The sequence below is a fragment of the Erinaceus europaeus genome, chromosome 7 (assembly GCF_950295315.1).
Source record: "Erinaceus europaeus chromosome 7, mEriEur2.1, whole genome shotgun sequence".
Classification (NCBI taxonomy): Eukaryota; Metazoa; Chordata; class Mammalia; order Eulipotyphla; family Erinaceidae; genus Erinaceus; species Erinaceus europaeus.
The window spans coordinates 15,120,243-15,146,518 of NC_080168.1; the positions used below are offsets into that span (position 1 = coordinate 15,120,243).

General features: G+C 55.0%; 3 protein-coding genes across 22 annotated transcripts; 2 read left to right on the top strand and 1 right to left on the bottom strand.

The window, feature by feature from the left end:
* The first annotated feature begins 114 nt into the window (after positions 1 to 114).
* ATG9A (autophagy related 9A) lies at positions 115 to 11,124 on the top strand. 14 transcript variants are annotated; one of them, XM_060193850.1, is made up of 16 exons: positions 115 to 296; positions 1,139 to 1,206; positions 1,610 to 1,741; positions 1,861 to 1,904; positions 2,791 to 2,855; positions 4,067 to 4,228; positions 4,779 to 4,920; positions 5,067 to 5,815; positions 5,900 to 6,053; positions 6,169 to 6,348; positions 7,313 to 7,561; positions 7,739 to 7,917; positions 8,027 to 8,144; positions 9,450 to 9,672; positions 9,852 to 9,997; positions 10,108 to 11,124. In XM_060193850.1, exons 3-16 carry the CDS (start codon positions 1,639 to 1,641, stop codon positions 10,111 to 10,113), a joined length of 2,520 nt encoding a protein of 839 aa, XP_060049833.1. In that variant the 5' UTR covers positions 115 to 296; positions 1,139 to 1,206; positions 1,610 to 1,638; the 3' UTR covers positions 10,114 to 11,124. The 14 variants fall into 14 exon arrangements, with proteins under 14 accessions (XP_060049833.1, XP_016042427.1, XP_060049834.1 ...); XM_016186941.2 differs by having other exon boundaries at positions 1,139 to 1,196; XM_060193851.1 differs by having other exon boundaries at positions 1,142 to 1,206.
* Positions 11,125 to 11,651: 527 nt separating this feature from the next.
* ABCB6 (ATP binding cassette subfamily B member 6 (Langereis blood group)) lies at positions 11,652 to 18,741 on the top strand. Of its 2 annotated transcripts, XM_007520583.3 has the most exons (19): positions 11,652 to 12,200; positions 12,472 to 12,609; positions 12,977 to 13,163; positions 13,309 to 13,410; positions 13,528 to 13,711; positions 14,511 to 14,632; positions 15,190 to 15,299; positions 15,761 to 15,826; positions 16,178 to 16,303; positions 16,391 to 16,467; positions 16,570 to 16,633; positions 16,735 to 16,820; positions 17,007 to 17,064; positions 17,245 to 17,349; positions 17,590 to 17,764; positions 17,870 to 17,982; positions 18,093 to 18,187; positions 18,270 to 18,338; positions 18,470 to 18,741. In XM_007520583.3, exons 1-19 carry the CDS (start codon positions 11,652 to 11,654, stop codon positions 18,579 to 18,581), a joined length of 2,538 nt encoding a protein of 845 aa, XP_007520645.1. In that variant the 3' UTR covers positions 18,582 to 18,741. The 2 variants fall into 2 exon arrangements, with proteins under 2 accessions (XP_007520645.1, XP_060049842.1); XM_060193859.1 differs by lacking the exon at positions 16,178 to 16,303.
* A 104-nt stretch (positions 18,742 to 18,845) lies between these two features.
* On the bottom strand, positions 18,846 to 23,349 carry ZFAND2B (zinc finger AN1-type containing 2B). Of its 6 annotated transcripts, XM_016186710.2 has the most exons (10): positions 23,270 to 23,349; positions 23,068 to 23,140; positions 22,742 to 22,836; positions 22,440 to 22,571; positions 22,206 to 22,357; positions 21,642 to 21,734; positions 21,507 to 21,570; positions 21,360 to 21,427; positions 19,430 to 19,502; positions 18,846 to 19,209 (listed from the first exon to the last, which is right to left on the bottom strand). In XM_016186710.2, exons 2-10 carry the CDS (start codon positions 23,120 to 23,122, stop codon positions 19,165 to 19,167), a joined length of 777 nt encoding a protein of 258 aa, XP_016042196.1. In that variant the 5' UTR covers positions 23,123 to 23,140; positions 23,270 to 23,349; the 3' UTR covers positions 18,846 to 19,164. The 6 variants fall into 6 exon arrangements, with proteins under 6 accessions (XP_016042196.1, XP_007519803.1, XP_016042199.1 ...); XM_007519741.3 differs by lacking the exon at positions 23,270 to 23,349 and having other exon boundaries at positions 21,507 to 21,567; positions 23,068 to 23,263; XM_016186713.2 differs by lacking the exon at positions 23,270 to 23,349 and having other exon boundaries at positions 18,846 to 19,107; positions 23,068 to 23,263.
* Between the last annotated feature and the right edge of the window lie 2,927 nt (positions 23,350 to 26,276).

The following is a 26,276-nucleotide window of genomic DNA, read 5'->3' on the forward strand; positions in this document are numbered from 1 at the left end:
GCTCCCCGATCACCCAGGGCCCGCCCCCAAGCCTTAGTCCCACCCCGGAAGCAGAAAATTGGCCGCCGTGTCTCCACCCCCTACGCTCATTGGCCAGGATGGCTGTGGGTGACAGTGAGTGGCAGACGTCAGGCCTAGCGCTCCGGGTCGGGCTGAGCCCCGCGGAGCGACAGAACCCCTGGAATCCGCCGGGTCACCGTTCGCGAGGTGAACCGCGAGGCCGCTCACTGGAATCCCGGGGCTCGGGTCGGGCCGGAACAAGGGTGCCCGCGGAGCCCGGAGTGAGCTCGCGGCGGGTAACGGGGGTAGGGGCGCCGCGGGCGGGGCGAGGGCGCGCAGCCGGAATGTTTTGATGGTCGGGAGCGCGCGGAGGGGGGCGCGCGCGGGCCGCGGGGCCGCGCGTCAGCTTGTCCGCTGTTGGGAGCCGAGCCCTTGGCCGGGGCCAGGCCACCCCGGGGCGCGCCTGGGTGCGGGGAGGCGAGCCAACCCACCCAGGGGATCAGCTGTCGCCCTGGCTCGATCCTCACCCCCCAACTCCGCGGGAACCTCTGAGTCCAGGCCCAGCTGGCTGGAGCTCCATGGGCTCTGTGTCCACCCTGGCCGGGTGAGTCCTCGAGGGCTGGGCCCCTCACCAGCCCGGGGGACCTCGCCGCGAACAGGTGGGGCCGGGAGCCAGGACCCCAGCGTCTAAACCACCTGGACTGTGCTTGGCTTCGGGGCTGTGGGGGACCCACAAGTCACCCAGGCCCTCGTGTCCCTAACTGACCCGGCCATGACTTTCCACGTCCGCCTGCTGGATGTTTGGTGCCAAGGAAGCAGGGGCTAAAAAGGTCCTATCCAGAAAGGACTCATCTGTGATCTGGGGGCAGAGGCTGTGTGCACCCAGAGAGGCCTGGCTGCTTCCTGAGACAGGCACGGGGCGCTGGAGACAAAGTGCAAAGAACCACCAGCCCACATGTTCAACAAACCACTTCTGAGAAGCCTGGAGTTGGATGTGGTGGCAGACCTGTGCACCCTGGGGAGGTGTACTCTCTCTGCAACCTCCCTGCCCCAGGCTTGGCCTCCTCAGTGGTGGGTGGGTTGGGCTTAGAAAGATCCCCCCACACTCCCCTCCGGGGCCTGACACCTTCTCCTTCAGCAGCTGCAGAGCCAGGGCACCGAGGGCTGGAGTGGAGCAGACACTGTCCATGGAGCTGGTAGGGCCATGCACTTATCTCCAACTTTTGCTTCCAACCTGCTACTATCTCACGAGACCAGGGTTGCTCTAGGCGGGTAAGGGGAGGGACCTCTCTCTTCCTTGAACTAGAAGATGAAACAGCCCACCTACCCAAAAGGGCTGAGTCTGACCTCAGGCCAGCAGAGCCTCAGTAGACATGCAGTAGGGATTCTGAGAATAACTGGCCTTGTGGTCAGGTAAGGCATCCCAAGTCCTGAGTTTTCTGCTCTCTGTGGATTACTACTGCTCCCTTTCCGCCCATGAACCAAGGCTTGATACAGGGAAAAGAGATGAAACCCAAGGATTCCTTCTTGATGCTTCTGGCCAAGTAGGCAGGGCAGCCCATGAGAAGCACCTAGCCTCAACCTGGGTCTCTCCACATCTTCCGCGCAGGTGGACAAGGCGTATAGGGGGTGGCCGTGATGGCGCAGTTTGACACTGAATACCAGCGCCTGGAGGCCTCCTACAGTGATTCTCCCCCTGGGGAGGAGGACCTGTTGGTGCACGTGCCTGAGGGGAGCAAGTGTGAGTGCATGAACAGGACAGCTGGACTAGGGGTGGGAGCAGAACTGGGGAGCACAGTGAGGGAACAAGGGTATCCGAAGTCCTCCAGGACTCTGACGTCTCTGCTTTTCTGTCCACAGCACCTTGGCACCACATTGAAAACCTCGATCTCTTCTTCTCTCGAATATCCTTTTGTGTCTCCAGGCTGGGGTTCTGGCACCCTCAGTTCTTTCTTGGAGCCAACTCTCTGATGGGAAGTTGGGATGGAAATTCATCTGGAGGCTAAAAGAGCCCAGGAAAATAACGATCGTTGTTTTATTGATACCCACATTCACTAAGACTTGTGTGTCTTGCACTTTGTGGTGTTAATTTATAAAGAACATCTCTACCAATGATTCTCCTTTTGTGATACGATGCTAATAACATAGTAAGTACTGTCCTTTATTCATTATGTGTCAGAGCAGTGTCGAATGTTTTGCATTCTCATTGTTATTCCCACCATATGTACTGCTGACAGTATCTATTGTAGACAAAAGCTCCAAGAAGTTTAGTAAGTTGACCAAGGCCAGAGTCACAATGCCAAGACCTTAGTAAGCTCAGGTGTGTACCACAAAAGCCTCAATTGCTGTATCACTTTTTTTTTTATAATTGTATTTATTAATTAATGAGAGAGAAAGGAGAAAGAGAACCAGGGTACTACTCTGATGTATATGCTGCTGGGGATTGAATTCAGGACCTTGTACTTTATTTATTTATTTATTAAAGATTTTATTTTATTTATTTATGAGAAAGATAGGAGGAGAGAGAAAGAACCAGACATCACTCTGGCACATGTGCTGCCGGGGATTGAACTTGTGACCTCATACTTAAGAGTCTAAAGCTTTACCACTGCGCCACCTCCCGGACCACTTATTTATTTTATTTTTTAACCAGAGCGCTGCTCAGCTCTGGCTCATGGTGGTTTGGGGTATTGAACCTGGGACTTCAGAGCCTCAGGCATGAGAGTTTCTTTGCATGACCATTATGCTATCAACCCCTGCCCTCTGATCACTTTTCCTTAACAATTGCACGTTTATAATTTACATCAGAAGAATGGATTCACTTGTATGCTCATTGGGGAGATTTTTGAGCTCATGTAAGTAGACAAGGGGGTGGATGTTGTGGTCTTTCCTCTTGAGCTTGATCCTGGTCCCACCCACCAGTGCAACTCTGCTTTAGGCTCACAGCTCTGCAAGTCTTTTAGAGTTCAGGGCTGGACTGGATGTGGCACCAAAATTGACTTCTTCACCTTTCTTTCTCCTTTTTTTTTTTTTTTTTTTAAATCAAAACACTGCTCAACTTTGGTCTATGGCTGGGACATCTGGGTCATTTGCATAAACACTGTTATCTCCCTGTCCACTCTCACCTTACACCCCCCCACTCTCCCTTAGACAGAAACTTCCCAAGCCCTAACTCTCCCATGTAGAGAACTCACTCAGATAATTTCTTCCAACAAAATGGGAATGGATCAACCTGGAAGTCTTAGGAGTCAGCCCGTCACTAGAAAGAAGAGTCTGTTCTGCCTGTGTGCACCCCAGGCCTGCTGCTAGACAAAGATCCTTCTAGGAAGGAGTCATATTCTTGCCAAAGAGAAAGCGAGTGGGAAACTCTCTCAATAAGAAGAGTCCAGGTGGCCTGAGAGGTTGTGCAGTAGATAAAGCACTGAACTCTTCAAGCATTAAGGTCCCAAGTTCAAGCCCTGGCATTGCATGTGCCAGAGTGATGCTTTAGTTCTCTCTCTTTCCTTTCTCATTAGTAAGGAAATACATGTTTAAAAGAAGACCTCAGATCCCCCAAGGGTTTCTATCCTTTCAGAAAACTATCTACTTAACTGGAGATTATGATTTTAAAAGCATTTGAAAGATGGCAGTGGAGGGTGGGGATAGATGACATAATGGTTATGCAAAGAGACTCTCATGCCTGAAGCTCCAAGGTCCCAGGTTCAATTCCCCCACCCCACCATAAGCCAGAGCTAAGCAGTACTCTGGTAAAAAGAATAAATAAAGAAGACAGTGGAGATAACATTAACGGTTATGCCGAAAAATACTTTTATGCCTAAGGCTCCATAGCCCAAGTTCAAGCAAGAAAAGTGGGCTAATTCTGTGATTCCTGAGGCTAAGGCAACTTCCTGAGAAGGTTCTGGGTCTCTGCTGTAGTAAGCCCCTGAGGAGTTCTCCAGCCCCTCCATTTCCCCAGAGGTGACTCCCTGTCTTGTTCTGCTATCAGACTCCCCCCCCCCTACTGCTGTGCTGGGAGGCCCTGGGGCCTCTGACTCCTGGGATGCACCCCCCCTTCCCACCTCCCCAGGCAGTTCCTCTTTGTGGTTGCCTTCACCACCTTCCTGGTTAGCTGTGTGGACTACGACATCCTATTTGCCAACAAGATGGTGAACCACAGTCTTCACCCTACCGACCCCGTCAAAGTCACTCTGCCAGATGCCTTTCTGCCTGCCCAAGTCTGTAGTGCCAGGTAAGGGCTGCAGTCAGAGGCCACCAGAGCCTCAAGAGGACTAGCAGGCGGGGAAGGGAGTAGAGTGTGAGGCAGAAGCGAATGCGCTAGAGCATGGACTGTAGCTCAGCCTTGCTGAATCTTCTAGGATAGTAGGTCTGCCAAGAGCGCTCAAGGGCATAGCCTGGGAGGTGGCACAGGGGACAAAGTGTTGGACTCTCAAGCATGAGGTCCTGAGTTCAGTGCCCACTGTTGCATATGGAAGAGTAATTTTCTGTTTCTATTTGGATTTATCTATTGGATAGAGGGAAGTTGGGGAGGAGAGAATAAAGTAGGAGAGAGACAGAGACACCTGCAGATCTGCTCCACCACTCATGAAGCTTCCCCACTGCAGGTGGGGTCCAGGGTCTTAAATCCAGTTCTGTGCACATGGTAACACATGTACTCTACTACGCACACTACCACCCAGTCCCCAGAATGGTTTTCTGATTCTCTCAGTCATACACTTAAAATAAATAAGAACAATGGGAGTAAACTGCTCACAGCCACCCTTCTCCCCCCCCCACCCCAGGATTCAGGAAAATGGCTCCCTTATCACCATCCTGGTCATTGCTGGTGTCTTCTGGGTCCACCGCCTTATCAAGTTCATCTATAACATCTGCTGCTACTGGGAGATCCACTCCTTCTACCTGCACGCTCTGCGCATCCCCATGGTGAGACGGGGAAGCTGGGCAGTTAGCGCCACGGCCCAAGATGTCTTGAGGGGGAGGGGGAGGAGAGGGTTGCCTCCCACACATCACACCTGTTTCAAGCCGAAGCTCAGCACCCCCAGCCCACGCCCCGTCTCTCGCCCCGCCAGTCCGCCCTCCCGTACTGCACGTGGCAAGAGGTGCAGGCGCGCATCGTGCAGACCCAGAAGGAACACCAGATCTGCATCCACAAGCGCGAGCTGACCGAGCTGGACATCTACCACCGCATCCTGCGCTTCCAGAACTACATGGTGGCGCTGGTCAACAAGTCCCTGCTGCCCCTGCGCTTCCGCCTGCCCGGCCTGGGAGAGGTCGTCTTCTTCACACGCGGCCTCAAGTACAACTTTGAGCTGATCCTCTTCTGGGGCCCCGGCTCCCTGTTCCTCAACGAGTGGAGCCTCAAGGCTGAGTACAAGCGCATCGGGCAGCGGCTGGAGCTGGCGCAGCGGCTGAGCAACCGCATCCTATGGATCGGCATCGCCAACTTCCTGCTGTGCCCGCTCATCCTCATCTGGCAGATCCTCTACGCCTTCTTCAGCTACGCCGAGGTGCTGAAGCGGGAGCCGGGGGCTCTGGGTGCACGCTGCTGGTCGTTGTACGGCCGCTGCTACCTGCGCCACTTCAACGAGCTGGAGCACGAGCTGCAGTCCCGCCTGAGCCGCGGCTACAAGCCGGCCTCCAAGTACATGAACTGCTTCCTGTCCCCCCTGCTCACGCTCTTGGCCAAGAACGGCGCCTTCTTCGCCGGCTCCATCCTGGCCGTGCTCATCGCCCTCACCATCTACGACGAGGACGTTCTGGCCGTGGAGCACGTCCTCACCACCGTCACGCTGCTGGGTGTCACCGTGACTGTGTGCAGGTGGGCCGGGCCGGCGGGGCAGGGAGGAGCCACAGGGCTGGCGTGCTCTGGGCCTGGCTGACCGTGACCTTGACCCACCCCCAGGTCCTTTATCCCAGACCAGCACATGGTGTTTTGCCCCGAGCAGCTGCTCCGCGTGATCCTCGCCCACATCCACTACATGCCTGACCACTGGCAGGGTAATGCCCACCGCTCGCAGACCCGGGACGAGTTTGCCCAGCTCTTCCAGTACAAGGCAGTGAGTGGAGTTGGAGTTAGGGCCTGCTAGAGACTGGCGGGCAGCTCAGGGGCAGGGCCCCCCCACTCCTGCTGCTCCCTCGACCGTGACAGCCATCCCGCCCCTCCCCCGGCAGGTGTTCATCCTGGAGGAGCTACTGAGCCCCATTGTCACGCCCCTCATCCTCATCTTCTGCCTGCGCCCCCGGGCCCTGGAGATCATAGACTTCTTCCGCAACTTCACGGTGGAGGTGGTGGGGGTTGGAGACACCTGCTCCTTTGCTCAGATGGATGTGCGCCAGCACGGACACCCCCAGGTACTGGGAGATGCTGGCCCAGGGCAGGAGCCGGGGCCCGAGGTAGTGCTGGCATGAAGGCCGCCCTTCCCGAGCCAGCAGGTCACAGATGGGCAGATTGCCGCCAGCCAGCCCTGCATCAGGGCACAAACAGTAGTGGATCTCAGCCCTAAGCTGGCACCCTGGGCCAAGCCCCCTTAAGAAAACAACTATTTGGGGCCGGGCAGTAGCACAGCAGGTTAAGTGTACATGGTGCAAAGCACAAGGATCGGTGTAAAGATCCCAGTTTGAGCCCCCGGCTCCCCACCTGCAAGGGGAGTCGTTTTACAGGGGGTGAAGCAAGTTTGCAGGTGCCTATCTTTCTCTCCCCCTCTGTCTTCCCCTCCTCTCTCCATTTCTCTCTGTCTTACCCAATAACAACAATGATAAACAACAAGGGCAACAAAAGGGAAAAAAATAGCCTCCAGGAGCAGTGGATTTGTAGTGCAGGCACCAAGTCCCAGTAATAACCCTGGAGGCAAAAAGAGAGAGAGAGAGAGAGAGAGAGAGAGAGAAGGAAAGAAAGGAAGGAAGGAAGAAAACAACTAGCTCAGTATGTGGCCACTTTTGGTGTGGATACTAGGCATCCTGGACAAGACCTGGAGACATATCATGAGCTCTGTTCTCTGTGGGTAAGGCCTGCCCTTAGCATGAAAGGTACAGAGTAGCCTGAGAGGCAGCACAGCATATAAAGCATTGAACTCTCAAGCATGAGGCCCTGAGTTCATGCCCTGGCATCCTCATTTCCCCATCTGCAGGGGGAAAGCTTCACAATTAGTGAACAAGTGCTGCAGGTGCCTTTCTGCCTCCCCTTTCCCTCTCAACTTTTGTCTCTATCCAATAAATAAATGGCAATAAGAATAATAAAAAAAGATTAATGAAAGGAAGGTAGGGAGAAGTGTTCCTGTGGAGGGCTCTCCTACTCACCTTGGCCTCCCTTGGGCAGTGGCTGTCCGGCGGGCAGACGGAGGCTTCCGTGTACCAGCAAGCTGAGGACGGGAAGACGGAGCTGTCACTCATGCACTTTGCCATCACCAATCCTGGCTGGCAGCCGCCCCAGGAGAGCACGGCCTTCCTGGGCTTCCTCAAGGAACAGGTGCAGCGGGACGGAGCAGCAGCTGGCCTCACCCAGGGGGGCCTGATCCCCGAAAATGCCCTCTTTACATCTATCCAGTCCTTACAGTCTGAATCTGAGGTATGTCACTGTGGGCTGGGGGACAATGAGTGGAGTGGACTCGGATCTGGCAGTTGGGGACTGGGTGGGGTGGGGATGCCAACCTATTTTTTGTGCCACCCATGCAGAATCTGGGGGAGACCTGGGGCTTCTCGGGACTGAGACCTGGGAACCCTAACCACCCCTCTCTTTTCATAGCCACTGAGCCTTATTGCAAATGTGGTTGCTGGCTCTTCCTGCCGGGGCCCCCCACTTCCCAGAGACCTGCAAGGTTCCAGGCATAGGGCTGAAGTCGCCTCGGCCCTGCGTTCCTTCTCTCCCCTGCAGCCGAGCCAGGCTCCCACAGGCCGGGCCCACAGCACCATGACAGGATCTGGGTAAGGAGAGGCAGGCCAGGATGAGAGAGGGGTCAGCAGGGGCCCCAGCAGCCCACCTGAGAACAGGGGCTCAGACACTGATGACTGCTGTCTCTGTCCTGGGGGACAGGCTGGATGCCAGGACTGCCAGCTCCGGGAGTAGTGTGTGGGAAGGACAGCTGCAGAGCCTGGTGCTGTCGGAGTACGCGTCTACTGAGATGAGCCTGCATGCACTGTACATGCACCAGGTGAGTGGGTGGGTGGGGGCAGGGCCATAAGCCCCGGGAAGGCAAAGGAGCAAGAAGGAGTGGGCTCAACCCTGCCTTCCCTGCTCCACTGTCCCCATTCTGTGGACCTTGGCCATCCCTTCCTGCCAAGCCTGTTCTCAGCCAGGCCACTGCACTGCCCTGCTGAGAACCCACCTCCCCAAGGGGCCTCTGTTCTCACCCCTTCTATACCAGCTACCCTGGCCACCCTGGGGAGCAACCTCCCTCGCCCACCTACCTGAATCTCCCTGTTGTGGTTTCCTCTTGGCAGTGAGCATCTAACGGCACTCATACACTGTCTCTTTGTCTTCCTTGTTTTATGAGTTTATTGTCTCTCCCCTCCCCTGGTATATAAGTCTTCTAAGGGGGTGGGATTTGTAAGCTGTTTTGTTTACTACTGAATCTCAATACTTACAAGAATCTTGTAATTTGTAAGCTCTTTTGTTTACTACTGAATCTCAATACTTACTTAAGCCACAACCAACTAATTAAAAAAAAAAAGGTTTATTTATTTTAATGAGAGTGAGGGAGAGAGAGAAAGAGAGACAGAGAGGGCAGGCATCAGAGTACTGCTCAGCTCTGGCATAAGGTGGTTCTAGGGTTTGAACCTGTAGCTTCTGGAACCTCAGGCATGTAAATGGTGCCGTAACAAGCTGAGCTCTCTCCCCAGCTCTCAACGGGTTCTAGAATCAGATGACTAGATAAAATGGAAGCCATTATAGCCTGTGCACAGGGCAGGGAGACAGCATAATGGTTCCACAAGACTTTCACACCCGAGACTCTGGAGTTTCAAGTTCAATCTCCCGCACCACCATAAGCCAGAGCTGAACAGTGCTCTGGTATTTCTCTCTGTGTCTCTATCTCTATCATTAAAATAAAATAAGTAAGATTTAAAAACAAAATAAATAGCCCAAGGACCCAAGTTCAAGTCCTTGGTTGGACTTGAGGGACGGGGCAAGGGGGCATGTAGAGTGGGGGAAGAGCTGTGCTGTAAGTATTTCTCTTTCTCCTTCTATATCTCCCCCTTCCATCTCAGTTTCTGTTTCTATCCAATAAATAAAGACATAAAATTTTGGGAGGGAAAACAACCTATGCACAGACTTGTCCCACAGATCTAAGAACTTAACTCATAAAAACCGCCTATGTGTGTTATGCACTCTTCACACAGGGAGTCCCACTGGGACTGGGGTGGTGTAAGTGGGAACCCAGTCAATACCCAGATGGGGGGAAGTTGTTAGGCAGGCAGGCATCCTTTCACCCAGAACTCATGAGTACTCTGGTCTTCAGCTCCACAAGCAGCAGGCCCAGGCTGAGCCTGAGCGGCATCTATGGCACCGCCGGGAGAGTGACGAGAGTGGGGAGAGTGCCCCTGAAGAAGGAGGAGAAGGTGGCCGGGTCCCCCAACCCATTCCGCGCTCTGCCAGCTACCCCTGTGCCACACCCCGGCCCGGAGCTCCAGAAACCACCACCCTTCAGGGGGGGTTCCAGAGGCGCTACGGGGGCATCACAGGTATCTAGTGGGGGGGGGGTCTGGAAAGAAGGGGGTGCCCCTTGTAGGGATGGGAGGAACCTGCCAGAGGGCCCAGGCCCCGGAAGATTTAACTTCTACCCATCCCCCAGCAGCCCCAGAACCCCTCTTCTTGTTCCTGTTTGTGTTCACACTAAGAATGTATGTATCTGTCTCTCCAGATCCTGGCATGGTGCCCCGGGCTCCCTCTCACTTTTCTCGGCTGCCCCTGGGAGGGTGGGCAGAAGACGGGCAGCCAGCTTCACGCCACCCTGAGCCCGTGCCTGAGGAGGGCTCAGAAGATGAGCTTCCTCCACAGGTGCACAAGGTAAGTGGAGCCAGATGGCACTTCCCCACTGATGTCACTCCTTTCTTACTCTCCTTCCCTGGAGTCCCAGAGCTGACAGCTGAACCCATCTCCACCCTCTCTCTCCCCAGGTCTAGGCAAGGCTGAAGAGGGTTCCTGTGCCCAGGACTGAGGCCACCATGGAGGGCTTCTCTGAGTGTCGCCTGGCTCCACGTGTGTGGTGTTTGTGTGTCTGTGCCTGGTCAAGGGAGGTGCCAATGCTGGGCTCGCCGTGGCCCAGGAGAGGAACGGGGGGGCCTTCCAAGGAGGGTAGGCAGGACCCTTGCTCCCCCTCCCATCCCTTGACTCAGAGTGTGGTGCTAGAAACTGGTCCCCAGCCCAGCCCCAGTACTGCCACCTTTGCACCCGCCTCTACAAGTCTTCGGAGGCCTGCCCACCCACCACAGAAGCTGCCAAGCAGGGAGAACCTGTGCCAACTGTGGAGTGGGGAGGTGGGGCCTAGACTCCCACCTCCGCAGTGCCCCGTCCCCCATCCTGAACGGAGAAGCAGCTCAGGCTGTGGCCCTTACCTCACCCCCAGTTCTCTCCCGGTGCTGCAGCCTGCCCCCCTCTCCAGCCTCTACACATCACGGGCATGTGTGTGCTGCTTGCCCCTGCCCCCCTTCTATCGAGCCTTTGCTTTGCGTGGGCGTGGAGCCCCTCACTCCCAGCTCCCTCTCCAGCTCTCTTTTGACACTAAGAAGGAAGGTTTCTAAATTACAAGGACAGGAAACTGCTGCCCTCTGCGATTTTCAGGCGGGGTCTCTGGGAGATCGAGACCCTTCCTGCCCCCCCCCCCCCCCGTGCTGCTTATTGTACAACCTCCTCAGTCCACCACACGCCCCCAACTGTGCATGGGAGGGACAAGGCAGGAGCCAGGAACCAAGCGCTGGGCTCCCTCCCTGGAAGGGGGAGCGCGCTCTGACCTGCAGCCTGAGGTCCCTGGACAGGGTGGAGAACCTGCGGGGTGCCCGCACGCCCGGCTGCCGCGTTGCATGCTGGGACCCCACCCGGCCCCTTCCCAGCGAGCAGCGCTGCGGGCACTGACAGCGGAACCGGGTGGGGACCGTGTACAACTTGATAGCCCTCAATAAAAGAAGGGAGTTTGACCTGCTCGTGGCTTATCGTCTCGAGAGTCTGGGATACTGGTAGCACGTCTTGGAGGGTGCGTCTGGCATCCCCACAGCCCTGCGGGAGGGGCCGGCCCTCCTCCACAGAGGTCTAGGTCTGGGATCGGATTGCCCGCCCACGGCACCTGGCCCGGCTGACCCAGCCCAACTATTTTGCTTTCCCCGCGTGTGCGGTCGCCCCGCCCCCCCGCGAACACCTGGCCAATGGGAGTCCTGGGCGGGGCGAGCGGCTCCTGCGTGACGCGGCTCATTCCGGCGGCCCCGCACTAGGCTGCAGGAACCTCGCGGCGCGGCGGGCGGAGAGGGGGCGGCGACGTGCGAGCTGCGTGCGTGAGTGCGTGGCGGCGGCGCGGGCGCCGGGCGGACGGTGTGGCCGGTCCACGTGCGTCCCTGCCCGCGACCCCCGAGGCTTCATGACCCCGGGCATCCGCTCCCCGTCCTGAGCGGCCGGTCCCGCCCTCCCGTCCCGCAGGCCCCGCTGCCCAGGCCGGAGGTCACGCATCGCCATGGTGACTGTGGGCAGCTACTGCGAGGCCGAAGGGCCCTTGGACCCGGCCTGGACGCAAGGCGGCCTGAGCCCTTGCTTCTTCTTCACGCTCGTGCCCTCGGCGCTGGCGGCGCTGGCGGCCCTGGGCCTGGTGCTGGCGCTGCCCTGCCGGCGGCGCGACCGGCTCGCGGGAGCAGACGCGCTGTCCTGGGGCGCCGGGCCGCGTCTGGCTCCCTACGGGCTGCAGCTGCTGCTGGCCTCGCTCCAGGCGGCGCTGCCCGCAGCCGTGCTGGCCGGCCGGGTGGGCACAGCCCGGGGGGCGCCGCTGCCCGGGTACCTCCTGTCGGCCGCCTTCCTGGAGACACTGGCGGGCGCCTGCGGCCTGGGGCTGCTGCTGGCGGAGCGCAGGAGCGCGCTGCAGAAACTCGCCATGGGCGTGCGGGTGCGGTGCGGGCACAGCCCGGGGCTGCTGCTGCTCTGGACCGTGACGTTCGCCGCCCAGAACTTGGTGCTGGTGTCCTGGAAGAGCCCGCAGTGGTGGTGGGCAAGGGCGGACCTGGGCCAGCAGGTGAGGGAGCTGGGAGTCAGCTCAGGCTCCAGGCCGGGGGTGCCTGTGAGACAGCGGGGGAGGGAGGGGCTGTTGGCGCCACGGGAGCTGAGAGCCAGCTGCTGGGCCGGGAGTGGTCCTGCTGAGTCACTGCGGTTTTCTTCCCTTCTTTTAAGCCTATTAGATGCTGGGGCGCCGTGGAGGACTTGGGTGTGTGCCCTACACCCGTCCTCGGCCATGGCCATGTGTAGCCAGGGAGTTTCTCTCCTGTCTTTGTCTCATTCTATTACAGGTTCAGTTTGGCCTGTGGGCACTGCGGTATGTGGTGTCTGGGGGGCTTTTTCTCCTGGGGCTCTGGGCCCCTGGACTGCGACCCCAGACATACACCTTGCGGGTCAATGAAGAGGATCAGGATGTAGAGAGAAGCCAGGTACTTTTCAACACCGGGACCTGCCCATCATGAGGAACTGCCCAAAGCCCTGCTTGTTTCTGAGCCTGTCGAGGCTCACTTGGGCTAAGATGCCTGGGAACTATACACCATATATATAAAGTTTATATAAGCCTTACAAGTTTTAAGATTAGTATTATTAACTGTTTTTACCAGAGCACCAATCACCTCTGGCTTATGATGATGCAAGTGATTGAACCTGGCACTTACGAGCCTCAGGCATCAAAGTCTTACAGAATCATTATACTGTCTCCCCAGCCCAAACCCATAGTCTGGTCCCCAGAGGGATGTTGTCAGGTTACTTCATTCTGATTTCTGAGTGCCCTCCTCTTTATCCTCCCCATCCCAGGTTCCCTCAACCCAGGGGTCATCTCGATCTACCTGGGGTGACCTTGGCAGGAAGCTCCGCCTCCTAAGTGGCTATCTGTGGCCTCGGGGGAGCCCTGCCCTGCAGCTAGTGGTGCTCTGCTGCCTGGGACTCATGGGGCTGGACCGGGGATTGAACGTGCTGGTCCCCATTTTCTACAGAGACATAGGTGAGAATGGGGAAAAAGGGTGCCGGCTCAGCACTGGGGTCCTTCATTGCCACAAGAGTGGGGGACAGACCAGTCAAGGAAGTTGGGAACTGGGGCAGTGTCTCCTAGACACTTAGGCTCCCTCAGTGGCTGCTTTTCTTCACAGTGAACTTGCTGACGGAGAAGGCCCCTTGGAACTCCCTGGCCTGGACCGTCACCACTTATGTCTTCCTCAAGTTCCTGCAGGGGGGCGGCACTGGCAGTACAGGTACGAGGCCCCTCATGCTTGCTGCCGTTGGGTCTTGCTTGCTCTGATGGTTTCCTTTCTCAGACCCCCATCACAGGACCCCTGTCCTGAGGCCTCTGTCCCCGCATTCCCCTCCAGGCTTCGTGAGCAACCTGCGCACCTTCCTCTGGATCCGGGTCCAGCAGTACACCTCTCGCCGCGTGGAGCTGCGTCTCTTCTGCCACCTGCATGAGTTGTCACTGCGCTGGCACCTGGGTCGCCGCACAGGGGAAGTGCTGCGGGTAGTGGACCGGGGCACATCCAGCGTCACTGGGCTGCTCAGGTCCGGGCTGGAGCTGGGGAAGCAGGGTGCAGGGGCTGTACCACTAGAAACCTGGCAGAGAGCTCCCCTGCCTTCTGTTGTAAGAGTCGCATACACGTGTGCTTTCACAGCCACTCTAGTTAATGTAGACAGGGAGCAGGTCTCTTGAACCCCACTGTTCTCCAGAGCATCCCCCACAATCAGTACTGAGTCCTGCTCTACTGTGTTTGTACACATAGGCAGGCTTACAGGATGAATTCGGCTTTCCCCAAAACAAATGGCATCACAACATAGATGTCGTTTTCGGAGCTGTTTTATTTACTCATGTTTTTTTTTTTTTTAAAGATTTTATTTATTTATGAGGAAGATAGGAGGAGAGAGAAAGAACCAAACATCACTCTGGCACATGTGCTGCTGGGGATTGAACTCAGGACCTCATGCTTGAGAGTCCAAAGTGTTATCACTGTGCCACCTCCTGGACCACTTACTCGTGTGTTAATGACAGAACCAGGGCACCACTCAGGCACGTGAGATGCTGGGGATTGAACTCAGGACCTCATGCTCGAGTCCAGCGCATAATCTACTGCTCCACCTCCCAGGCTGTGGAGTGGCTTTCTTAGCGCAGTGTTACCGAATTAGATTCTTGTTGGTGTATGAAGATCCACCAATCCTCCTAGCTTGTTAGAGCTGAGACACACACTCTCTAGCTGACCTCCTCTGGGGCCCTTTAGTTTCAGCTCAGCCAGTTGGTGATGAAAAGCCAGCGCAGTCACTGGCCCTGAGCCTCAGCCTTATGCTGCCACTTGGCCTCTCCTCCTAGTTACCTGGTATTCAACATCATCCCCACGCTGGCCGACATCATCATTGGTATCATCTACTTCAGCATGTTCTTCAACGCCTGGTTTGGCCTCATCGTCTTCCTGTGCATGAGCCTCTACCTTAGTGAGTCTGCTGGGTGACACCACCTCCCAGAGGGCCTCGGTCCTCAGGACCTACCTCCCTTGGCCTCAGTCCTGCCCCACTCACATGACCCAGCCGAGGGAGGCTGGAGACTAGTGGACTCCCACAGGCCCTGGTGCTCCCCAGCGGGATGAGTGGGCTTCCTCTTCTGTCCAGTGATTCCCAAGTTCAGCTTGGATGGGTGCCCCTGCAAGAAGGGACAACTTGGTCTCCTTGGGCGCTCACTGTGGAACTGCAGGCCAAGGGGAAGCCACAATTGTGATGCTGTGACTTACCACAAGGCTTTGTGCAGGCTGGAAAAGTGTCCCTGGCACAGCTCCATCACTTAGGAGTTCAGGGCCCTTCCTATTTGGAATCTAGGTCACTGGGCCCTAGCAGAAGGGGTAAGAGTGAGTGTGTGTGTGTGTGTGTGTGTGTGTGTGTGTGTGTGTGTCGGGGGCCGGGCAGTGAATATACAGCTAGCAGGCTTGCTTGCACATATGGATGGTCTCCTCAGTTGGGAGTGATTCCTCACTCCCCCTCTTCCCACCTCTCCCCAGTCCTGACCATTGTGGTCACCGAGTGGAGAACTAAGTTCCGACGTGACATGAACATGCAGGAGAATGCTACCCGGGCACGAGCCGTGGACTCCCTGTTGAACTTTGAGACGGTAACAGAGGCTTTGGTGACAGTGGTGTGAGGTGTGGGACCAGCAGGGCTGACAAAACTGGGGGTGTGTATCATTTAAAATTAAGAAGAAAATTAATTTAAAATTAACTGGGAGAGGCCTCACCTGCTGCAGCACGCACATTGCCAAGCATGAGGCCCTGGGCTACAGCCTGGCACCACTTCGGAGCACCACAGTTGGCTGGGAGAAGTCGGTGGATAGTGGAGTGGCACTGTGGTGTCTGTCTCCCTTCTCTCTGTATCTTTCTCAAAAAAGTAGAAAATAGGGCCTGGGAGGCCACTTATCATTATCATGAGACAGGGCACCCTGAGTCCACTCCCCTGTCCCTCTGCAGAAAATTAATCAGTAAAATTAGAAAGATGGTCTTGGGTATATGGAGGAAAGGCTGTGAGGGCTGAGGGCTGTGGCCAGCTAGGGGCAGCGGCGTGGTTTGCACTCCTCAGGTGAAGTATTACAATGCAGAAGGCTATGAAGTGGAGCGCTACCAAGAGGCCATCATCAAGTACCAGGTGAGTCGCAGGGTAGTGACGCACCCTGTTGAGCCATTTGAGGTTTCACAAGCTCTGAAGCAGTGCTGTGGATGTCTCTCCCTCCCCTCTCAGTTTCTGTCTTATCAAATAAAGGAAAAAATGCCCACCAGGAGTGGTGGCTTCATCATGTAGGCGCCAAGCCTCAGTGACAACTCTGGTGGCAATAAATAATTCATGTAAAAACCACCAGGTGAGGGATGTTAGCAAGAGGCCTGCTGAGAGCTATGCCCTGACCATCATAGCCAGGAGGGGTGAAGTTCCTGAGCCCCCCAGCTGGGATCAGGTGATAGTCACTCAATGACATTCCTCCCTACTGGTCATTGCCCCCAGGGTTTGGAGTGGAAGTCAAGTGCTTCATTGGTTTTGCTGAATCAGACCCAGAACCTGGTGATTGGCCTCGGGCTCCTAGCCGGCTCCCTGCTGTGTGCATTCTTTGTCAGCGAGCAGAAGCTGCAGGTGGGGGCAGCCCTGGAGTGGCAGAAAGTGGCAGGGTGGCAGCCCACCCACCTCCGGTGACCTGCTCCTCTCTCTGGGTCTGCACAGGTCGGGGACTTTGTGCTCTTTGGCACCTACATCATTCAGCTCTACATGCCCCTCAACTGGTTTGGCACCTACTACAGGTACGCTGACCCCCGGCCTCCCCTGACTGAGGTGCACTGTCACTCCATACCTCCCCACCCCAACAGAGCCCTGACCAAGCCCCAGTGACACTCTCCCTGCAGGATGATCCAGACTAACTTCATCGACATGGAGAACATGTTTGATCTGCTCAAAGAGGAGGCAGAAGTGAGCGGACAGAGAGGAGAGGGATTGTTGGGGTTCAAGGAGGCCCTGGGTCTGGAGCATGCCGGATCTGTAACTGACAAATGTTGGTGGCACTCTCCCAGGTGAAGGACCTCCCTGGCGCAGGGCCCCTTCACTTCCAGAAGGGCCAGATCGAGTTTGAAAACGTGCACTTCAGCTATACAGATGGGTGAGCCATCCTCTCTAAGTCCCCCAAGGGCCCCTTTCCAAGCTGCCTTCTCGCCCCCAACAACTGAGAACAGCCTGAGCCCAAGCCCAGGTGGGGCAGGTTCGGGAGCAGCAGCTCTGTGGGAAGATTTATGAGCTCTGGAGCCACAGCCAGCCTGCTGAGCAAGCCCACCCTCCTCCCTTGCAGACGGGAAACCCTGCAAGACATGTCCTTCACTGTGATGCCTGGCCAGACACTAGCCCTGGTGAGCACAGCCCATCTTCTGCCTCCCAGGGTCCCGGCAGCTGGTGACCCTGGGCCGTGGCCAGAGCCCCAACTGCCACGGCCATAGGGCCAGTCCCTCAGCACTTGGGTGGCTCCATGTAGATCCAACCCCGAGCATCCCCCAGAACTGAGAGCGCACTTCCTGCTCCCACCGCCACAGGTGGGCCCGTCCGGCGCAGGGAAGAGCACCATCCTGCGCCTGCTCTTCCGCTTCTATGACATCAACAGTGGCTGTATCCGCATCGATGGGCAGGACATCTCCAAGGTGAGGCTGCTTGGGCGCAGATGGGGCCTCGGGCCTGTGTGTGGAAGCTGTGGGTGCCTAGGGAGAGGCCACCACAGGCTGCCATTACCACGCCATGCTGATGCTTACAAGGCACAGAGATCAGCAAAAACCCACAGGCTGCCCAGGCAACTAGAATTGTGGGGGTTTATGGCGGGAAGCTCACCCACCTGCCCTCCCAGGGGCTCTCACTAGCCAGGGCATTGGGTCTTTTGCCACTAGGTAACCCAGACCTCCCTGCGGTCCCACATTGGAGTTGTGCCACAGGACACCGTCCTCTTCAATGACACCATTGCCAACAACATCCGCTATGGCCGCATCACAGCTGATGCTGCTGAGGTGGAGGCAGCCGCCAAGGCTGCAGGCATCCACGAAGCCATCCTGGCTTTCCCCGAAGGTGGGCCTCCCCCACCCCCACCCTTCCCATGGCTGCCTCACCCCTCGGGTCACCACTGCCCGGTGCGTTAGGTGTGACCTAAGGGAGCCGGACAATAACCCACAGGCTATGAGACACAGGTGGGCGAGCGGGGCTTGAAGCTGAGCGGTGGGGAAAAGCAGCGTGTGGCCATCGCACGCACCATCCTCAAGGCGCCGGACATCATCCTGCTGGACGAGGTGAGGCCCGGGCTCCCCATGCCTCACTGCAGTACCTCATAGCTCTGCAGCTCGAGCCAGGCGTTGCTTCCCGAGGCACCGGGACAGTCTGACTCAGACCCTCTCTGTAGGCAACCTCGGCACTGGACACCTCAAATGAAAGGGCCATCCAGGCTTCTCTGGCCAAGGTCTGCGCCAACCGTACCACCATTGTTGTGGCTCATAGGTACAGAGGGGACAGTGGACGGGGAAGAAAGGGAGGGCCCACCCTGGCCACACAGTGGGTGACCGAGCTCTTGCTCTGTCAGACTGTCCACAGTGGTCAATGCCGACCAGATTCTTGTCGTCAAGGATGGCTGCATTGTGGAGAGAGGACGGTAAGAACCATGAGTCCTCTGAACCTGGGGCTCTGGGAAGTGGTGGTGAAGGCCCAGGGGCTCCCCTTGCCAGTCCCCTTTCATCACTGGGTGTGGGACTAGCAGGAGACTTACACTCCCCCTCGCCCCAGACACGAGGCTCTGTTATCTCGAGGCGGAGTGTACGCTGAGATGTGGCAGCTACAGCAGCGGGGACAGGAAGAAGTCTCTGAGGGCACCACAGCCCAGGCTAAGCAACGGTGACAAAGCCTCTTCCTTCCCAGAGGATAACTTAGAGGGGAATAAAATGTGTACCTCTTTGCTGGTATATTTCATCCTCACCTTGGGGTATGGTGCTAGCTACAAGCCAGAGAAAGAGACCTTTCAGGGAAGAATTTGTGAAGAAATAAAAGTGTGGACTGTGCTGGGGTGATGTGACTTTGTGGTGTGGGTCACTGTAGTGGGTTCAGGGGAACATGCTGGAGAGGACGCATCGGCTCCAGGTTTGAGAAGGAAGCACACTGCTCGGACTGCCAAGATTCTTTATTCTTTCCAGGCCCCTCCTGGCCCCCAATACACAGGAACAGGCCCCCGTAGAGGATAATAGGCAGGGGCGCCGAGTGGGGCCTGGCTGGTCCCCTCAATGATTCCCCCCTGCAGCTAGAGGCCAGCAGGCCCCCCATGCGCTCAGCTCCACAAGCCTCTGCTTCCAATGTCCCCCAGCAGGGCCTCCGGTCACTCCTGCTCATCTTCACACCAGGCTTCTCGGGGCCTCCTCTCTCTGTGGACCCTAGAGGTGAGGGCCACAGTCCTCCTCAGCCGAGCCTCCCTCCCCAAGCCCACGGCCCTAGCACAGGCTGCAGTTGGTCGGCTTCAAGCTGCGGCTTTGAGCCTGGAGCGAGGAGAGGGGAGGAGGAGGAGACAGGGCACCACGTCAAGGAAAGGAGGGGATAGTCCTCGCTTTCGAGCTTAGCACAGGCCAGAGCCACACTGACAGGACAACCACCATTCCAGAACGTCTGCTACTTGGAGGAAACACTGCCTGGTGACACCCCCCTTCTACCTCCCCCCCCTCGGGGTACAGGAACCCCATCTCTGTCCCTTCCCCGTACCTGCTGCCGTTGGTATTCTGCCTCACTGGCTGACAGTGCTTGTGCTAAAGCTAAGTCTTCCTCCTCCTGAGAGCTGTGAGGGAGCAACAGGTTGGAAGATAATAATACCTGAAAGGTTTACATCTGATCTACTGTCACTGTGCCAAGCACTTCTGAGTATTAACTCAGTTGTTATAAACTCTACAAAAATGTGCTAGCATCCACCCTATCTCACAGAGGAAAGCAAGACTCTAATGGGCAAAAGAATTTGTCAAAGCCTATATGTCCCAATTTATTTTATTTTTAACCAGAGAGACAGACTGGCTGATACAGAGGGGCTGGGCAGTGGCTGGGTTAAATGCACATAGCACAAAGTGCAAAGACTGCAAAAAGATCCCAGATTGAACCCCCGCTTCCCACCTGCAGGGGGGTCGCTTCACAAGCAGGTCTGCAGGTGTCATTGTCTCCCTATCTTCCCCTCAATTTCTCTGTCCTATCCAAAAAAAAACAAACATCACTGCAGAAGCAGTGGATTTGTAATGCAGGCACTGAGCCTCAACAATAACCCTAGAGGCAAAAAACAAACAAAAAAAAACCCCAGGAAGATACAGAAAAAAAGACCAGAGCACTGCTCAGCTCTGCTTATGCAGACACTGGAGACTGAACCTGGGGCCTCAGAGCCCAGGCATTAGTCTTTTGCAGAACCATTATGCTGTCTCTCCAGCCTGCATCATACAGGTATATGCAATGTCGGGAATTGAACTTGGAACCTCAAACACATCCTGCATTCTGCCAGCCAAGCTACTTTCCTGACTGCTAAGCTTGCTTCATTTTTTTTACCATAGAACTACTTAGTTCACTAATGGTGCTGGGATTGAACCTGGGATCTTTGGGGCCTCAAGCATGCAAGTAGTCTCATGCTCTAACAAATTAAGCAGCTCCCCAACCAAAGCCCAATTTTCTTTTTGCTTTTTTGTTTTTGGCTTCCTGGGTTATGACTGGGGCTCACTCAATGCTGATGAATTCACTGCTTCTGGTGGCTCCCCTACCCATTTTCTTTAATAGGAAAAAGAGGGGAAAGGGAGACAGAGAAAGAGAGACACCTATAGACCTACTTTACCACTTGTGAAGTGTCCCCCCCTCACAGGTGGGGAGTGAGGGTTCAAACCTAGCTCCTTCCACATAGTACTATGTGTGCTTAACTGGATGTGCCACGGCCTCGCCCCCACAAGTTTCTTTTTTAAAGTTTTTTTTTTTTAGGGGCCAGGTGGTAGTGCACCTAGTTATGTGCCTATATTACAGTGCACAAGGACCTGGGTTCAAGTTCCTAGTCCCAACCTGTAGGGTAAAGCCTCAAGAGTAGTGAAGCAGGAATGCAGGTGTCTGTTTCCCTCTTTAAAATTTTTTTTTAAATATTTATTATGATAGAGACAGCCAGAAATCGAGAGGGAAGGGGGAGATAGAGAGGAATAGAAACAGACACCCCTGCAGCCCTGCTTCACAACTCCTGAAGCTTTTTCCTTGCTGGGGACCGGGGGTGTGAACCCAGGTCTTTGCAGATAGTAACATATAGGTTCAACCAGGTGTGCCACACCTGGCCCCTCTCTCTCCCTATCTCCGACTTGCCTCTCAATCTCTGTCTCTATTCAGTAATAAATTTAAAAATAGGTTTATTTTCAAAAAATGTTTTTTGAATTGCCACCAGGATTATCACTAGAGCTTGGTGCCTTAAACAGCGAAATTGAGATGGGTGGGAGAGATGGTGAATGACACCTGCAGCACTACACTTCATTGCTCATGAAGCTTCCCCCCTACAGGTGGGGGCTGGGGGCTTGAACTTGGGTCCTTGTGCATGTGTGATCTACCAGCTTCCCCAAGTTTCTAACCACTATCCCACATCAGGTCAGAGCTGTCCTCTCCCACCTTCCACCCTCTTGACCAAAGGAATTACCTGGGGACTGGGAGTTTGGTCTCTTCCAGGGATAGTTCCAGAGCTCGCTGCAGAGCCTCATCCTCAGTCTGCAAAAGGAGGAATGAAACCAGTTGCCCTGGATTTTACTTTGTGGATACCTGTCTGTCCAGCTTCTGCCCTACTCACCAAGCCATTCTGCAGAGCAACCACTGGAGACGCTGTCCGGGATGGAGACTGGGCTGCTGTCCTACTACAGACATTCAGAGGCTAAGGTCAGAGACATGAAGCGGGAAGCGGGAGAGGAGAAGTGGGGAGACCTACCTGCTGGGAGAGGTAGATGAGGGCAAGGTCCTACTTGGGCTGGAGAAGGTGCTGGAAGAAGCCTGACTCTGTGCTCTGGAGATGGCAGCAAGTCTGCAGGGAAGACAGAACAGTCAGCTGGCCAGCTCCTCCCAGGCCTTACAGGAAGTCTGGGCGGGCGGGGGGTTTGCTCCAGGCTGGAAAAACACAAGACTTGGGAAGGAAACTGCAAGACTGCTAGCCAAAGAAGCCTCCCAACTGGGAAGTCGGGCTGTAGCACAGCGGGTTAAGCCCACGTGGCGCAAAGCGCAAGGACCAGCGTAAGGATCCTGGTTCAAGCCCCCCCACTCCCCACCTGCACAAGTGGTGAAGCCGGTCTGCAGGTGTCTTTCCCCTTCTCTGTCTTCCCCTCCTCTCTCCATTTCTCTGTCCTACCCAACAATAATAACTACAACAATAAAACAAGGGCAACAAATGGGAAATATTAAAAAGAAAAAGCCTCCCAACTTGTCATGGTACAGGTTGAGTCAGTCCCCAGAGGTGGTGTGGCCCCACAAGGAAAAAGAGGACTCCCGATGCAATTACCCTGCCCTACTGGTTGGATGTGTCTCCCCAGAGCAATCGTGGTCCAGTGGATGACGGTGCTTGATGCAGAAGTTTCGGCCACAGCGATCACAGGTCAGTTTCATCATTTCCCGCTGCCGACAGCCAGCACGCTCACACTTATTGGTGAAGATCTGAGGGGGAGGGGGGTTAAGTCTCAGAGGAGAGTCCGGCCCCCTGCCCCACGGAAACTGTCCCAGGCCCTCCAAGACTCACCTTCCGTTTCTGCTGCGCTGGGTCCGAACGACAGTCTCGGTCAATGTGCTCCCCCACAGCACGGTCCGGGGAGTCCCCCTTGGCCACAGGCACAGGCACATTACAGAGGGGGCACACAGGTACTTGGATATCCTAGAGAAAAGGCGCAGGGGTGAGCCTCTGGCCCACTCCGTTACCCAGATCTCTGGTCCTGAAAGGCTGCCCCCGCAATGCCCCCCAACATAAATGCAAAATCCGCAGCTCTAGTGCGGCAGGAGAAAATGGAAGCAGAGGGGTAAAGGGGAGGGAAGCCGCCCCTGCACCTTTCGGTAAGCAGAGCCACAGTGATGCTGGGCGTAAGCCACATGGTCCGCGCAGAAGATGCCCGAGCAGGCGTCGCACTTGAGTGGCAGGAAATCTGCAAGGAAGGGGCAGCTCGCAGGTGCAGCGGGACCTCGCCGTAAGCGCGATTCTCCGGAGGGCGGCCGGCGCCGCACTGCAGCCCTGCGGCCACTGCCGCCCTGGCCACGCCCCCGGTCCGCCGCCCCCCGCCGGAGCCCCGCCCATCCACCCCCGCATTTCCGCGGGGCAGCCCCGCGCCCCACCTGCAGCCCGCAGCCCCCAGCCCCCAGCCCCGCTCGCCCCTCACCCAGGCGCTGACAGCTGGGCTCCGAGCAGTGCGCCCCCAGGTCCGGGAACTCCATCGCCGGTTCGGGAGGGGTCTGCCGGGAGAAGCTGCCAAGCTCAGCGTCGCCAGAGCGCCCAGCCGCGTCCCAGCCGCGACTCCACGCTCCGGGTGGAGGGGCTCTCTGCCCCGCCCCTTCCTCCCCCCCCCGCCCAGCCGGAGTTACCGGAGCCTCAGAGCCTCCCGGCCCGCGGCGCCCACTCCTCCCCCGGCGCGCGGCGTGCTGACGTCACTGCGCACATCCTGCGCAGGGGGCGGGGCTGTGTTACAGAGGCACCGCCCCCCTTGGTCCTCCTGGCTGGGAGTTGGGTGTTTTGAGATTCAGACCTGCTGGTTATGGGCTTGGGCAGGAGGTCGGGGAACAAGAAAGTGGTTAACGTCTTGGGGAAGGAGAACTGCCAGGATTTAGTGGCTTCCCTATTTCGGTCCATTTCTCGCTCAATCTTCTGTCCCTAGCCCTTTCTTTTCTTTTCTTTTTTTTTTTTTTTCCAGATCACTGCTCAGCTCTGGCTTATGGTGGTCCTGGTGATTGACTCTGGGACCTCAGAGCTACTAGTATGAGAGTCGTCTTGCATAACCATTATGTTATTTCCTGAGCGCCAGCCCCACTTTCCATTTACTTATTTTGAGAGAGAAATTATAAACAGCACCTAAGCTTCCTTCAGTGCACAGGGCGACTTAAACCTGGGTCGTGCAAAAGCCAAAGCAACCCACTATGCAAGTGAGCTATTTAGCTCCCCTCACCCCCACCCCTTCCCCAGCCCTTTAGCTTCCACTCACGGCTGCATTAATCCTGCTTGGGTTGTAGGGGATCAGTTCTTTCCAGCCCAGAATCCTCTAGTGCTCCAGGTGATGTTGCTTGGATGCCCTGTGTGTAAGCCTTCCTGACTATTCTAAGCTGGATGCACCTGCTGTGTGATCTCCCTGCTTTTGTTCTGGTGCCCATGTCACAACAACACATTTGGAATCCCTAGCCTCACCACACAGCTCTGCCTGTTCTATCTGTACCCTCTGGCAGCCAGCACAATGCCTAGATTTGAGTGAAACTCCCAATCACCTACAGAGCTGGTATAAAATGCAGATTGGGAGTGGGGATGTGACTGACCTGGTTTAACACACACATCACCATGTTATACAGGTTCAAGCCCTGTGTTCCCAATATATAGTAATTCCCAATATATAGTAATAAAATGGATATCAATCCAGATGCCCTCAGTTCTGATTTAATAGGAAAACTTTAACAAAATTTTGACACAGATTCTTCATTTACTACGTTTTCAAAGCCATTTGCTTGGAATAGTCTGCTTGTAAACCGTTTCTTGAGCGGAGTATGCTTGGCTTAGTGTTCAACTTAAGTAGATGTTGCTTCTCTCGTGCTTCTGATTCTTATTCCCTGCATTGGTTTCACTATTCCCATAATTTTGGGGAAGAGAGCAAATCAAAGGGTGAAATAATCTTACGAGTTGATGAATATTCTCCTGCAAAAATCCCAGTCTGCAATTGGAAATGAGAGGGCTGAGGTGATAGCATAGTTGTTATACAACAGACTTTCGTGCCTGAGGCTTGGAGATCCTGAGTTCAATTGCCTGTACCCACCATAAGCCAGAGCTGAGCCACTGCTTCCCTTCTTTTTAGATTTTATTTATTGATTCATGAGAAGTGATAGGAGTGAAAGAAATAACCAGACAGCACTCTGGTACATGTGCTGCCAGGGATTGAACTTAGGACCTCATGCTTGAGAGTCCAATGCCTTATCCACTGCACCACCTCCCAGACAACTACTGCTTCCCTTCTTTACCCACCTACCCCAAACTCTTTTTTCCTCTCATGCCTGCCATTGGATGAGAAATACATAAATGAGGCTTTCAAGACAACATGGCAGTACATTTCAGGGACTCCATTTCAGAGCCAGCAAGTGTTATTTAAGCCAAAACATGAAGGAGTTGGTGTAGGCTATATGAAGGCCAAGGCGTAAAAGAGTAACATGGGAGAAGATTGTATTACAGGCAGAGGACTCACAGGGGCAAAATTGAATTGAGAAGGAACTATTCCTTTAGTTGAGATTCTTAAAGACTGGAACATCTGAGTCTCATGATGGAAGAGGCAGACTGCTGGGAGATGAAGCTGGGCAATTTCAAATGACCTCAGGTGGAAGGGGGTATATTAGTACTGAGAATCTTATCATCAATAAAATAAGAAATTATATACTGGCTTTTTGCTTGTTTTGCAACAGTGTATTGTTGGAGCTTGGTGTCTGTACCATTTCTAGGGGCATTTTTTTTTTGAGAGAGAGAGAGAGAAAAAGAGAGACACCTGCAACACTACTTCAGTGCTTATGAAACTTACTCCAGCCCCCATAGGTGGGGATGAGGGGTTTGAATCCAAATCCTTAGGCATGGGGATGTATATACCCTACTGGTTGTGCCACTACCCAGCCCCACAATAGATAATTTTAAGTAGGAGAGTAGCATGATCAGATTTGTGTTTTGGGGAAGTCATTCTGACTTTAGAGTTGAGAGCAGACTGGAGGAAGGATGAAATTGCAAGAAGGGGCACTGCGTAGGTGCAGAGCTAACCCAGAGAAGAGATGGGGACAGCCTGAGCCAGAATGGAGGTCGTGCATTGAGTTAGTGAGAGCTCAGCAGAGAGTTTAGATAAGAATTAGATTTTTTTTAATTTCTTTATTGGGGATTATTGTTTCACAGTTGACAAACAGTAAATACAATAGTTTGTACATGCATAATATTTCTCATTTTCCCACACAACAATACAACCCCCACTAGGTCCTCTGCCATCCTGTTCCAGGACCTGAACTCCCCCCACCCACCCACACCAGAGCCTTTTACTCTGGTGCAACTTCAGTCCAAGTTCTACTTAGTGTTTTCTCTTCTGTGGATGAAATCATCCCATATTCAGCCTTCTGTTTCTGACTTATTTCACTTAATATTATTTCTTTAAGCTCCATCCAAGATGGGCTGGAAATGGTGAAATCACCATTTTCACTCTGAAAATTCCAATAGTTGTAATTTATCTATCTCTTCATTTAGCTTTATCTATCTCCTCATTTCTATTGCTTTTCTGCCTGGATGATCTGTCAAGTTGAGAGAATGGAGTGCGTATATCCCATCCTATTACTGTGTTGCTGTTAATATATTGCTGTGGTACTTTCAGTA